Consider the following 14,257-nt stretch of genomic DNA (forward strand, 5'->3'; position numbering starts at 1 on the left):
AAGGATACAGAAGAATTCTTCCTGCAGAAGCATTAGGTATGTCCTCAAAGAGGCTGCACATCCTGAACAACAGGTTCCCTTGTGCCTGGAGGACTGATTGCTGGGACATCCAGACTATGTGATACCATGCTCTGCAATTCTAAAAGCAGGCACTATCAGGAACATATCTCTGCAGAGGCCACAAGGCTCCAAATGAATGCAAGAGAGAAACAGGTGAGCAAAAGGATTTTCCTAGCCTTTTCCCTTTGTTCAGCAGTATTTCTTGCCAGGATCCTAGCAAAATTCCCTACTGTCCTCCCCTAATGCTATTTTCCCTTTGCAGAGCTCTTCTCTGCACTTCAACATCCCGTGATATGTAGGACTCGGACCAGCAACTCTGACCCAGTCTCTGGGAAAAAGACGACCTTGGTCTCATGCCTCCCAGTCTGGTTTGATCTCAGTAGGAGTGGAGGGAGCAGAAGAGACATAACACTTAAGCCCTACTTTGCTTTCTGGGTCACAAAGGCCTAACAGCATATATACAAGCTGCATAAGGAACCCAGGGGCTTTGCTCAGCTGACTGAATGGAGCCTGCTTGTGGGCCAGAAAGGGTGGGTTTGGTTTTGTTTGTTGGGGGTTTTTAACCCTCTTCTCCTCCTCTTTTAATATTTTTAACACGCTTGCATCTTGCCAACAAAGAGAAGATACTGCCTTGCTGCACTCACTCCTGGCTGGATCCAAAGAACTGGAGGAAGAAGGAAAAGATGTAGATGATGTCCAGATAGATATTGAGGGCTCCAAAGATGTATTCCTCTGGGCTCAGTGAGTACCGACGATTCCCCATCAGCATCTGGGTATCAAATGCCAGGAACTGTGAGGAAAGAGGAGGAAACCCAACAACAGTCACATGGAGGCAAGAAGTGCTCTAATGACAGGAGTTCTCCCAATTGCCTCACTGTACCCAGAATAAAAATGCAGCCACCTTTTACAGGCTGTAGCTGCAATTTAAGAGCTCAGAACAATGCACTGAACAAGCTGCAACTTTCCCCTTCCTTCATTTCACTCTTGATAGTCAAACCCTGAGCCTAACTATTACTCCAGGCCTGCTTCCTTCATGCTTTTCCCCCAAGGTTCTCCTTTGCTTCATCCATGCCAAACATGTCCCAAGATCAGCTCTGGAGCAGTTCTCCCTGTTCCTCCTCAGCCAGTCCCTGCCACTTTTTATTCCCAGACTTTCTCCTGTCCAGAAACACCCGCCAGGTTACAAGGTGACCTGGACCCAACATGACATTGCAGCAGCACCAGGACAAGAAAGAGCCAAAAACCCCAGATCCTGGGCAGCACCAAGGTCTGCAGAGCTGACAGCAGAGGTAGCCAGACCCAGAGGGGAGCTAACACCTTTCTGAGGTACAAACACTACTGAGTGCAGGGCAGATTTCACCTGTGAAGCCAGCACAGTGGGTACCCCTTGCCCAGCCTGCTTGAACACAGCACTCACAGGAACATGGGCTATAAGACAAGCTGGTGGCCCAGCTGCAAGAAAACCTGCACCTTGTTGCAGGACTTCAAGCTCAGAATCTTCTCCCATCTCACCTTCACTCGCTCTGTTAACCTAGCCTGCAACAGACACCTCGGCATGGAGCTCTTCTGGGTTTGCAGGGCGTCTTTGCCATCACCTGGGGTCAGCTGGCAGCTCTGCCCTCCCCAGTCATAACCAACATTATGGGTGATCCCAGACATTGAGAGGCTGAGCTGACAAGCCTGACACAATAGGTTCCACCATCTGGGTTTTTGACTGAAGTTTATGGGGTAATTATAAGATGTTTAACCTACTTATATTTTACAGAGCAGTCTTTAATCATGAATCACAGAAGAAATACCCGAGCTCCCTTGAAATGACTTTATTACAGCTAATAAATGAAATTGCTCAACTGATCTTATTCACAACATGCCCAATGGGCACCGCCTTGAACCCCAAGGCAGCCCTCCTCCTGACCCCCACCTCGAGGTAACACCAAGCATCTTCCCAGACAACTCCCACACCTGAATGGTGAGCACAGCACTGCCAGGACTTGCTCTGGGAAGAAGCTCGCAGGAGGGACTGCTGGCTAGCCAAAGGAATGAATCAAGCCTTTTCACCACCTTCCTTGGAGGAGCTGCCCAGCTTCAGGGCTTCTCCTGCCTACAACAAACCTTCCTAATGCCCCTTAATCCCAAACCATGGTCTCTAACTCTTTCTTTACTACTGTTTGTTAGCCAAACTCATACCTAATCCTTGGCCCACTCCCACCCAACCAGCCCCAACTAGACTTTGCTCAATTCTGCAGCCTCATTTCATCCCCAGGCTCCAAGCGCTGCAGTCCAGCTCTCACTGCTGTGCCAAAGCTTAATCTCTGCTTTTCCCACTCCAGAGGTGCCTTTCTGCCCTGTTCCTACAATGTTTTCTGCTGTTCACACCTAGTATTGCGCATACAGTGTGGGTTTGCCAATCACACCATGCTCTGCACCACCACTGTCACGTACACCAACACCTTCTCGGGATAAGGCTGAGGTCATTGCAATAATTGCTATTCACGAGCCATTTGAGGATGTGGAGCTCTCTGCAATCCTCCAACTCGCTCTTCTCCCTTCCCCAAGCGCCCTTCAAGGCTAAAAACATTTACCCCTTGCTTATGTGCTTATTTTTCCTGCCAGCACATTCCCAGACCCCATGACCAGCGCCCACTTACCATAGTGAAGATGATGGCACCAAGCAGAGCGTAGATCGCATGGAGCCAGGGGACCTGACGGAAAAAAACCCATCAGTCAGTGCCTGGGAGAAAACTAGTTAATTAGGACTTCACACAGAAGAGAGCTTAGCTCTCTTGTGAAGGACCCAAGTTAGGGAAAGTGCTCTAATAGCCCAGGATAGACTTACACCACTTCCAGCTCCAACACAGTTTCTGTTGTTAAACTTTTCATGGCAAAAAACAAGTCACCAAGCCTCAGTTTCCCCTCTCACTGCTGTCATCTTGTCTACTTGGCTCATAAGCTTCTAGATCAGGTAGTTGTGTTTCCAAATAGTCTACTCAACACGGCTGCCATCTCTGTGGAAATATCTTAGCACTATCCCAGTGGAAACATATTTTGCAGCAGCCCTAGGCACTTATTTACCCAGATAAGGCTGATGCCACTGGTAGAACACCAAATGCTTCCAAGAGCCAGACCCAGCTATAATTAACAAGTATAACTTAAATGTGTTAATCTGCTGGAGTCACAGGAATTAGGAGCAAACATCGAGCCCTGCTTGCTGTGGCACAGTAGCACAGAGCACTAGTGGAGAAGTTGCCTATATTCCAGAAGGTGCCCACATGGGATGGCTGATTCAACCCAGAGATCGCAGCCTGCCTCCCAGATAGACAAGCTCATTACACGGCTGCCTCAAGCTATGCTTATCTTGACAAGCTGCAAGATAAAGAGTAGTTGTCTCAACAGTTTAATGGCAGTGGTTTGGCACTGTAAGCTGGTTTACCCTCACGTTTGCACTGGGGAGATGTGGATCTCAAGCCAAGACAACCGAAATCCATGCTCCTGGTTTTGGAAACACCAGCCTGTGAATTTGTCCATCATCAGACCAAATCCAGAGCGAGTACCAGTGGGAACATCTCCTGCAGGTCTGGCCCTTAAAGTATGATTCGGGTCCCCCGAGAAGCCAGGTTAAGATGTGAAGAGTTTGGAGGTCACTTAAAGGCTGCCATCAAAGCTGGGTGCGTCCATCTCCAGCACAAGCAGGCATTCAGGGTGATTAATGGTGGCTGCACAGCCCCACACACCTTCCATCTTTCTTCAGCATCTTCCAGGGTCTGTCAGGCTCTCACCTGAATGACAACTCACGTAATGAAGTGCTCTTGGATGGACACCAGACACTGCGTGCTGCCACGCCAAACCCTCTATCAGGTATGGTCACAAGCCACTCCAAGATTTCAGCTGGGCACAGCCAACACCAGCTGGGCCAAAAGCAGGGAGGCTGAAGGAAGGGGTTAGACCCATGCTAGAGGGGCTGGCAGCAGTTGGAGGAGCGACAAGGTAGTTGCTCATGGTCAGGACTTGTTCCAAGGCCCCTCTCTAGAGGGGCTTATTTCTGAGAAACTTGAGCCTCAAAATTTAAACACTGCATGACCTGATGTTAATGTGAACACAGCCAGGTCTGACCAGACAGGTACTCCACTGAACTTGTCCATAATCCTGCCCTGAATTTTGGTCAAAAACTCTGGTTTTATATTGGGCAGGCCAGCACTTTAACGCGCTCACTGCCCTGATTTTACTGGAGGGGAAACTGAGGCACAAGCAAGTGATATGACTTGCCACGGGGTCACTACACAGCTCCAGGAACAGAATCAAACTTCCTCAAGCCCCAGGCCAGTGCTGTCCTACAACCCGTTATCTGATTGTATGACAAGAAGGCAACAGCCACCTGGTCTTGCCTTTCATTTCTGTTGGTGTTTCTGCACATTTTCAGAGAGCAGGCTGGGACACCCCTCTCAAGCCAAGCCCTGGAGCTGGCCTGCTTTAGGCCATTCAGCTCCCAGCCTTGTAGCAGGATGGTGGCACTGGGAGAGGAAGAAGGGGCACAGGTCATTACTCACGTATTGGTAGGGCAGTATCACAGCCAGGATGATGCCACCAAAGAAGAGCACCATGAGCATCACAAAGAGGACACCCTGGTAGGAGGTGAAGTCAAACTGCAGAGGTAAAGAACATCACGTTACAAGTGCAGAGTGCTGGACCTGGAGGCAGTAAGGGCAGCCAAACCACACTGTGTCCACAGAGAGGGACTCTCCCACAGCACACCCATCTTGCTGTCAGGACTCTCCCGCAGCACACCCGTCTTGCTGTCACATGGCAATTGCTTCATCTGCATCTCAGGTCCTACAGCACAACAGCTGTATGGCACACAGAGCCTCTTTATTGCCATGGGCAAGGACTCGGTACCCATCATGTACCTGAAATCCCTAAGTCCATCACACATATTTGTGCCAGCCTAATCCTCAAAAAAACCAGTTTGCCACCATACATTAGCATCTTCCATCCCCATCTGTACCCCTGACGCATCCCTCACCCCAGCATCTGTCCTAATCTTCCTCTAACCTTCACTTTACATGCCAGCATCCCTCAGGCTGCTCCTGTATCCAGAGCCCTACAAAGCTGTCCCCCACACCTCACCCCCAGAAGTCCCCAACCCAGTGTCCTACCCCTGAGAAAAGCCTCTCCCAGAGGGACTGATCAGCACAAACTCACCTTGCTCTGGAAGCTGAAGATTGTGACAGACAGACACACCAGGGCTGTGATCCCCAGACACAGGAGGACTGACTTTGTATTGTAGTAACTGCAAAATTAACAGCAAACCCACTTTTCAGCGTTTACCACAGGGACAGGTGGAAGGAGGGATTAAGACAGGCAGAAGCTTAGCAGAGGTGCACAGGGAAAGCATGAGTCCTAGGGGCACAAACAGCACAGAAGTTACAAATGTTCCTCCTTAATGTAAAATGGAAAGGACAGAAAACACTAAAAAAAGACTAGATGGGTTTTCCTCTCAATTTAAATGGAAGAGGGTAGGCAGGAGCGCATGTCTGTGCCTCCTGGGAACTCATGAGCAGCTAACGTGGGGACTTAAGATAAAAAGCTGGTCTGTCCATGGACAGATGGAGGAGGGGGAGGATTCAAACTGGGAGGTAATAAAAATAGGATGACAAACGTCATCGCAGCACAATGAGAAATCAGAAAACTGCAGCCACTGTTGCACTACTGATGTGTTCATAACAGGAGTTTGGGTCTTGGAAACTGCAGGGAAGGAGGGATTTGAACATGTGCAGAGGCTACAGGCTGAGGTTATAGTTGTCCTGTATGTCTGACTACTGACTGGCTACAGCACCAGGCTCAGCCCTAAGAAAATCCAGTCCTCACAGAGCCCTTCAGTTTGCTTTGCGAGTGCTATCGCTGGTATGTTCCCTGCGTTGCGCTTTCTTTGTCCCCAGCACGTATCCATCAACACCCACTGGCTCATCTGCTTCATCACCAGGGACCCACGTGAACCAGGGCTGATCGGGTGAGCAGATTGTAACAGTAAATACACAAGCAAAAGGGAGCAAGTGATAGACTACGAAACCCACAAAACTGCTGGAAAAAACCTCCTTGTCTCGCTCCAGCCCCATCTGCTAGAGTGCTGCTTCGTGGGAAAGGCAAGGTCACAGTACACGTAGTCCCCTACAGCCCCTTGTGCAAGCAGGGCCTCATCCCTGGCTCTGGAGATCTCCTGTAGGATTTTTATAGCCAGGAGCTACCCTGTGCTGCCTAAGATGTGACAGAGAAAGGGATGCCACCACAGGTTTTGGAGACCTGCTTTAAAAAGTGTTTTCACAAGGGAAGGTCAAGTTTTGTGTGGCAACTGGAACAGCTCCAAAAAGATCCAGTTGCCCCTGTATTTCAGAAGTAGGGAAATTTTATTTGCAGGGAGAGATAGGACATAGGACCAGAAAACCTTCAGACACCACATGCTCAACCTACCTGGAGAGCATCCCGGTGAGATAAGCCATGGAGAGGGTCTGGGAGGGTAAGAGAACCACATTACTTCTGCATTCATGTCCCAAGGAGACACACGCAACAGGTAAAACATTACAGCGATAAGAGCAGTGAAGCCTCTTCAACAGTTGGTCAAGGGAAGCAATTTTTAAGATAGTTTCTAATCCTCCAGTGACTAATATCCACAGAGCAGGTTAAAGTGAGGGCAGGCCACCATCCCGAGAGCAGACCCACCTTCTCCATCCCTCTACCCGTCTTGCACAGGACTCTGGCACCCTACCGCAGCTCCCACCACCAATCAGCCTCCACAGACTTTTTTTTTTTTATTTTAAACAGAGGCTCCCTTCTTTCCTGCTTATCACATTCTAGTTCAATTACAGCTCCACAGCCCAAGTGCAGGGCCATTAGAGGATGAAATTCCTGCTTTCTGCAGGAATCCAGACCAGACGTCTCTCCTGCTTGGAGCCATTCTGAAAGCCACACCGGTTGCAGGGGTAGGGCAGACACTGTCCAGATGTGCTACTTACAAAGATGCTCAGCAGAATCAGATTCCATGGGAAATACCTCCTGCAAGTGAAAAAACAGGGGCTCGTCAGCCCTGCCATGTGGAGGGCAGAGGTAGCTCACAGTGCTGCACAACCGCTTGCATAAGACATACCATATAATTAACGGCCTGTGCAGCAAGTGTGGTGCAAGGGGACAGTCATCCTGTTGGGAATGAAAGAGCATTTGGGGTGCTCCTACAGCAAGAGAGCAAACATCCCCATGATACTCCAGCAGAGCAATCAGCAGTGCCCTGCTCCACTGAGAGCAAAGACGACCATCCTCTGCATTATTTAATAATAGTGAGTTACACAGCAGCACAGTTTTTGCTGCAACATAGCTTCCTTCCCATCTGCAATTTGACTTCAGCTGTGTTGCAGCAACCCACAATGGCATCAGGCCTGAAAATACAGCTGCCACCTCAGTCCTTACATCACTGTGTCAGCATGACCTCATCCCATCTCTTAAAGAGTTTGTCATGCTTGAAACAAGATGAAAACCATTCATCCTTCATTTCACAGGGCTGTTTCAAATCCAAAAAGAAAATATTTTACCTGGGTCCAGAGCAGCAAGCAAGAATCAAGTAGGTCACAAAGAAAACAGCACTGCAAAAAAAAGAAAGAGCAGTTTAGGGAGGAAAACCCAAGCATTGTGTGTTGGAGAGAAGTCTCCAGCTGAGAAGTTTCGGGGCTCTGCTGCACTGTTTAAAATGCAAGCACCGTTCCTACCCAGCAGGCTGGGCAGAGAGCAAGGCAGTAACTACCTCTCACTGAAGCAGTTTTCTGCCCATGGCTGCCTACTTTGCTTATGCCAGTCCAAGGTTGTCCCTGAAAATCCTGAAGGATGGTTTTAGACCAGAGCAGGACTCCAGTCAGGGATAGATGAAGAACCCAAACATGTTTGTTGCTGACACCTCATCAGAGCATGAACTGCTCATACGGAGATGACCAGACTTTGCCCCTCATTTTCAGACCCTTTCTGGCTTGGTGGGATCAAAGCATCCAGCTGGGATTTCAAACAGGGCAGGTGACTTGCTTAAGGCCAGAGGGAAGGTCTGTGTCAGAGAAGGGAACTGGTCCCATGTTACTGCTCCAGCACTTGAAGAGTTCAATAGCAGAAGGATCCTCTAAGCTCAGTGAAGTTCGCAGCCCCAAGCCTCATACGCTGTTGCACAAGCCATTCCCGGGTTGCGGGAGAGTTATTTATCTCACATGACCCTTCAGCAAAGCAAAACATCCAGGGGCTGAGGGATAGTCTCCCTCTGCTCTGGACCTCACACAGCCCAGGTGTTTTTCCAGAGCGTGATGGGTTATGGCACAGTGGAAACCTGCTTACCTGCTTTCCCCCAGCGCCTGGGGGGAGAGCAGCTTCCAAGCATGCCGATGGCTGCACGATAGCCAGTCAGCTTAGGTCTAATAAATGAACATGACGGCAAAACCCACGGGCCATGATAAATGCACCAGAGATAAACCTGAGCATTGCTCTCCTGCAGGGAAACCAGGAAAGCTGGAGTGGGCACAGCTGAACAGATGTGAAGAAAGCACGTAGGGAGCAGAGAGCGCCATCGCAGTCGCCCATCTCCTTTGCATCCCTTATGGCACATCTGCTCTTGCCTTACTCTCTCTGAGCCATCACCCCAGCTGTAGGAAGACAACCTAGGGGACTCACTTCTATTTTACAAAGATAGATATAAAGTTGAGGGTCTCTGTGTACGAAAGAACCAGATCAGGACAAGCCATCGGAGACACTAGGATGGAGGGAAGGGTTGGCTCAGGAAGGTGAAGGGACAAACAAAATTTAAGTCCCTCAAGCACAGAGCCTACCCCAGCTGGCCCAAGACAGGTTTGCTCTGACTCAAAGATATAAATGCTACTTGTCCAGCAAGCCACAGGAGATAAACCCAATGGTCAAAGCAGAGAGCTGAGCAGAGCTTGGTCTTGTGTCCCTACAAGGCAACATCACTTCCCCAACCTACCAACTGGACATTATTTGCCTTTAAGGTCGAAGAGGCATGCTGATGCCAGTTCCCTTCTATTACTGCTAGTTTGGGTCTTTTTTTCTGAGTTACATAAGCTGGTGTCTCATCTCTGGGCCTGGACACATTTCATGATTTGGGTGTGAACTAATTAAAGCCAAGTTCACAGAGCCTTGTTCACAGACAATTGCCTCGCACACTCTGCCTGCTTAATTAGCAGCACTAACACAAGCGGCATCCAGGAAACCAGCACAACTGCAAATCCACTAACGCATGGAAGCGCAGCCTATGCAAACTCCGAGCTGACCTTTCGCACCAGGCTTGACTAATGAATGGCATCCCAAACTGAGGCACCAAGACGGGCTCTGTGATGAAGGTGGAAGCCTGACAGCCCCACAAACATCCTAATCCCCGCAAATGCATCCCTCCCCCTTAACACTGCCTGCATCCTTCTTCATCTATTGCATATCAAGGCATTCAGTGTAAAGCCAGGCAATCTCCTTGCTTTCAAGGGGCAAACCCAAGATTCAGCCCCTAAGGTATCTGGGCACCCTTTCAGGTCTCACATCTGGGTTTCTGCACTGTTTTCCTGGAAACTCCCCAGTTTTACCTGGTTTGCTTTGTAACCGATACTCACGTATTTACTTTGACCTCGGTTTGTAGAGCAGCAAGCCCTCTTATTGAAAGTGTTTGTAGATACCTAGCATACCTCATGTCTCAGCGTCATTTAGATGAGATTTTTCTATCTTCTCACCTCAGAGTTATCCATTAATTTCCCCAGCTCCCCCTGCACATATATTCTTCAATTCTTCTTGTGCATTTCTTCACACACAAGATACAGAAGTGTTTGGAAAGTGTTTCCACATCACCACAGCCACATCCAGAGCTGTTTGGAACACACATGGCCATAGGAGACGACAGAGATACTCACTAGGAGGCCCAGTACCAGGCAGCATGTGTCTGAATGTACCCCTTGACCGGCTCACTGCAAGATAGAGAAAAGGGATGCTGAGCAGAAAGCATAAAAAAGCCAATCACTTCACAGGCTGCTGCTAAATTAAACCCGGGAACACACAGAGTGATGCAGCATAGGGTATGTGGAAAAAAAAAACCACCCACACAACACACAGATGAATCTACCCAGCAGACTGACCAACTGGAAAGAAATTCAACCTGTCAAGTCGGAAAGACAGCCCTGCTGTTATCAATTACACAGTCAGGCTTGCTCGGGGAACCGCCACTGCCTTCCCCAAGAAGTGATTAAGTAGCTGAAATCTTCAAGCTGACAGTGATTCATTATTTATTCTGGAGGCAACATGAGCTGCCCATGCCCAAACTGCTCAGTCATCTGAACTAGAGACAGCTGCTGCGCGAGTGTGGGGTATTTGCTTCTGCAAGGGGAGGTAACCCAGTCCCTGAAGCCAAGGTAGGCTGGGATCTGATGGCCTTGATAACTCCCAAAGGAAAAATACAGCAGTTAATACTCAAGGGCAAGCAGCCCAGGCCTCTTGGCTGGGGATAGCACTCGGAAGGGACAATGCACCATCCAGAGGACATGCAGGAAAGGTAGCAGAAGTACTGAAGGACCTCACAGGGTTTCCTCAGTTTTGTTTTTTTATTGGAGCACATGGGGAGGAAAAAAAAAAAATCAGGTATCTACATAACAGACAACACCCCCTGTAACAGGCAGTTCAGGAGCAGGTCATACACAGGACAGAGCAAGCATTAGTGCTATACAAGAGGCCTACCAGAAGGTGAAGAAAGCCACAATAACAACAGTGACCAAGAGCTGGACCATCAGGATGGCATAAACCTGCAACAAGAGGCACCCATGGGTAACCTGCAGACTCCCTGCTTCCCACCCTGCCCTGGGAAGACAGCAAAGCCATTGCAGCCAGGTCTCTCCGAGGGCTCAGAGCTGGTCTCCTGCCTTCACAGTGGAAGGCTGAGCCTGAAGAGACTTGCCCCTTACCTTCCTGATGAACACTCTGCGCACATTCCTGTCATCCCAGCTGAAGGTTGTGAGCATCTCCGTGTCCCCTGGGTACCCACCACTGCCGTAGCTGGGGCTCATGCCTGAAGCAGAAACCAGACACATCAACTCCTGCCACCTGGGTCTCTCCCCAGCTGCAATAATCTGACCCCACAGCTCATGAGGCCCAAATTTCAAGGTTTTCTCCTTGCACTGCAAAACAGTCATGCTAGGAGGCACTCTGCTCCCTTCCCACTCCTGCATCTTATCCAGGAAGAGAGGGGGAAACCACTTCTGCAAACTCCAGCACAAGGACACAGGGTTAGTTCCTCTGTATGGTAACACGGTACCTTTAATGGCAATTAGAGGGCTCATATCATATCCTTGCTCACCTTTCACTGAATATTAAAGCATCCCCCAGAGAAGCCGTGACCCAGCACCTCTGTCATTCCCATCAGGAGGTCTGGGGCAGGAGGATTCACTCGCTGTTCTCTAGTTGCCTGAGTTTAGACTGTGTCTGCATCACATTTTATGGCAAGAGTGTGCCCCCTCCTCTGAGAAAAGCTCATTACAGCCAGCTTTTCCATAAGGTCCATCCCTGAATCCGATTTCCATGCAGGGAGTCAGAGAACTGCTTAGCAGCAAGCCTGAATAAGGGGAAACAACCCCAATGCTGCTGCTGCTAGGACCTTCCCAAAAAATCATCACACCATGTGGCCCAGCGCTGCTTTGCTTGGGGCTCTGAAACACAAGCTCTTGTTGCTGGAGTTTCCCTGCAGATGGGCAAGGAGGAAGGCTGAATACAGCACCAGTTTGCCCAGCAACCTGAAGGGTGATGAAGGGAAACATCAGCAAACCTCTGCCTACCACGGAGACGACTGTACTGACGGTCAGGGATGAAGGGTAGCAGCAAGGTTATTGCAGGGCTGGGGGCTGCAGGAGGAACCCAACATAGCAGCTTCTCCCTGCTAAGATCAGCTGCACAAAATGGAGAAGGCTGACTCTTGCATCTACCTCCTGAACCTTGGGCTCAAGAGAAAAATAAAACAAATACAGAAACCTCAGTTATCTTAGCACATCACTCCCCTGTGCTCTTTGCTTCTCTTGCTAATATCCCTTTCTGTGTTACTAACAGTCTCCCTGTCTGGGTTTCCTATAGATCAAAGCCTCATGCAATTACACCAGCTATACATTCATGTTCCTGCCTGTTTGACAGGTGTCTCCCCCTCCTTCTCATAGCTTTTTAGCTCAGTGATACTCAGATCCTTCAGGCCGATGGAGGAAAGACCCTCTCAAACTCAGAGGACAGGCAGCAGACACCAGGAGAACCAAACTCAAGGCCCCGGTTCTGGATTTCTTTTGGTTTACTGGTCAAAGCTTGCTTGCTCTCACTGCAGAAGCCTCATCCTAAAGATGTCCCTGGCAGGCAATAAACCCCTTGTGTTCTTGTGCCTAATAGATCTCCTTGTGCCTTCTCCTACGGCCCAGCAGAGACAAAACTCCTGCAGCGTGTCCTCCCTGCACGTGTGAGCTCTGTCACTGCCCACACGGACCAGAGCACCTGGTACCCATATCCCCGGGACACTTCACTGCCTCCTGCATCAAAGCAATCAAGGCATCTAAACACCACATTAGGCACCTAAATGCCTGCGAGGAATGGAGGGGGTTTCCTCCTCCCTGGCACCCATCACCTCCCACCCATGGCCACGTCTGAGGCAGCAAGAGAGCGTGTCCCAAGCTCATTAAAAAAGCAACTAAGACAGACATGCCACTTCTCTCCAGCTACTTCTCATGCAGCGTGGCTGCGGGCAGGGAGAGGGGAGGGGGACATGAAATCAGAGGAAAACACCAGCAAGGTTGAGGACACAGCTGCAGAGAGGAAATCCTGCCAGGCATGTCGGGGAGGGTACAAGAGATGACACATCACCTTAACAAGTCCTCCGGGATACCCAAAATACCAGCATCCTAACCCATTTGGGCTTTACCCATCCTAATTCATCATGACAGTAGAAAGACCCAGATGGCTGTTATGGCCAGCTGGGAGGTTATTTATCCCCTCTGTTTCTGACCCCTGAGGGCAAACAAGAATGGGTAAAGTCTGTGAAACCACCAGAGTGTGCAGGTTCACACATCTCAGAGGGGTTTAGCCTGTGCTTTCCCCTTCCTGAACACCTCAATCCCTGCAGCTGCGGCCATCTCCCTGGATGGAACAGGCAGTCAGCAAAGCCCAGCAGAGGAAGAGGATGGAGCAGAGAGGGGATTCAGGAGTCCTTAAATCCAGCCCCTCCAGCACTCTCTCAGTTCTAGCTGTGCTGACTGAGCACTTGGCCACCCCAGCAGACTGGCTTGCTGGCCGCTGCATCCTGCATCCATCCCAGCTTCCCGCTACACAACTGCTCCCCTGCACTGGGCACAGCTGAGCCTTTGTCCGCTTGTCACAACCAAGCAGAAGCTGCACGGAGCACCCAGGGAAGAAAAGCTGTTTGTTTCCAAAGAGTCGGCCACACAGGCTGATGACAATTCAGCCTTCGAGCCTCCGCCGGCTCTGAACACCGCCGCAGAGGAGCCAGACACCCTGATGCCACCACACTGATTTTGCCTGTTCAGCAGCTTCACTGAAAGCCAGGGTTGAACAGGAGCTAAAGCGGGGGCTGCTGCCTGCAGAGCTGTGAGCATTGCACCAGACTCTCCCCAGCCCTGGGAAGTGGCATTGCCCAGTGCAACAAGCTGGGAGAGGGGATTTTTCCCATCCTGGTACTGGGAAGGAGAGCAGGGACAGAGCACTGGGGTTTAGTCCCACCTCTGGAAGGCAGTTTGGTCTAGTGGTTGGGTGAAATGGCTTTTACATATAGATATAGACCCATATGGCTTACAGCTACAGCTCTAGGGTGAGCTCTACCATGGACCAAACTGGGCATCACATCCCTTGTCCCCTTCTTCTCTACAAGTTTGTAGGGGGAATCTCTGCATCCCTCTCTCCCCACTGCAAGTGGCTCACTCAGGGCACATCCTCAGAAGTACTTACTGGGGTCAACGTAAGCCCAGCTGGGGTGGAGCGGGACCGATGGGGGAGGAGGGTAAGCACCAGACTTCATCCCTTCTCCTGCTGTCGCCTCCTCATAGGTTGGAGGAGCTGGTGGAGCCGTAGCATTGTCTTTCTTCTCCCCTTGCCCCTCAGAGTTTGGGGGTTTGTTGTTCACAGAGAGCTGCACAGAAAGGGGGGGTGGGGG

The 14,257-nt window shown here is 50.1% G+C and overlaps 1 protein-coding gene across 1 annotated transcript; it reads right to left on the minus strand.

The window, feature by feature from the left end:
- Nucleotides 1-242: 242 nt before the first annotated feature.
- FAIM2 (Fas apoptotic inhibitory molecule 2) lies at nucleotides 243-14,230 on the minus strand (the record flags this gene model as incomplete). The annotated part of the gene is made up of 11 exons (XM_010158292.1): nucleotides 243-850; nucleotides 2,709-2,762; nucleotides 4,605-4,700; nucleotides 5,257-5,344; nucleotides 6,523-6,560; nucleotides 7,065-7,104; nucleotides 7,635-7,685; nucleotides 9,987-10,040; nucleotides 10,804-10,868; nucleotides 11,028-11,131; nucleotides 14,053-14,230. Coding segments are annotated over 11 exons (918 nt in total), but the record flags the coding sequence as incomplete, so codon positions are not given.
- Between the last annotated feature and the right edge of the window lie 27 nt (nucleotides 14,231-14,257).

The sequence above is a fragment of the Eurypyga helias genome, unplaced genomic scaffold (genome assembly GCF_000690775.1).
Source record: "Eurypyga helias isolate BGI_N326 unplaced genomic scaffold, ASM69077v1 scaffold5869, whole genome shotgun sequence".
NCBI classification, from domain to species: domain Eukaryota; kingdom Metazoa; phylum Chordata; class Aves; order Eurypygiformes; family Eurypygidae; genus Eurypyga; species Eurypyga helias.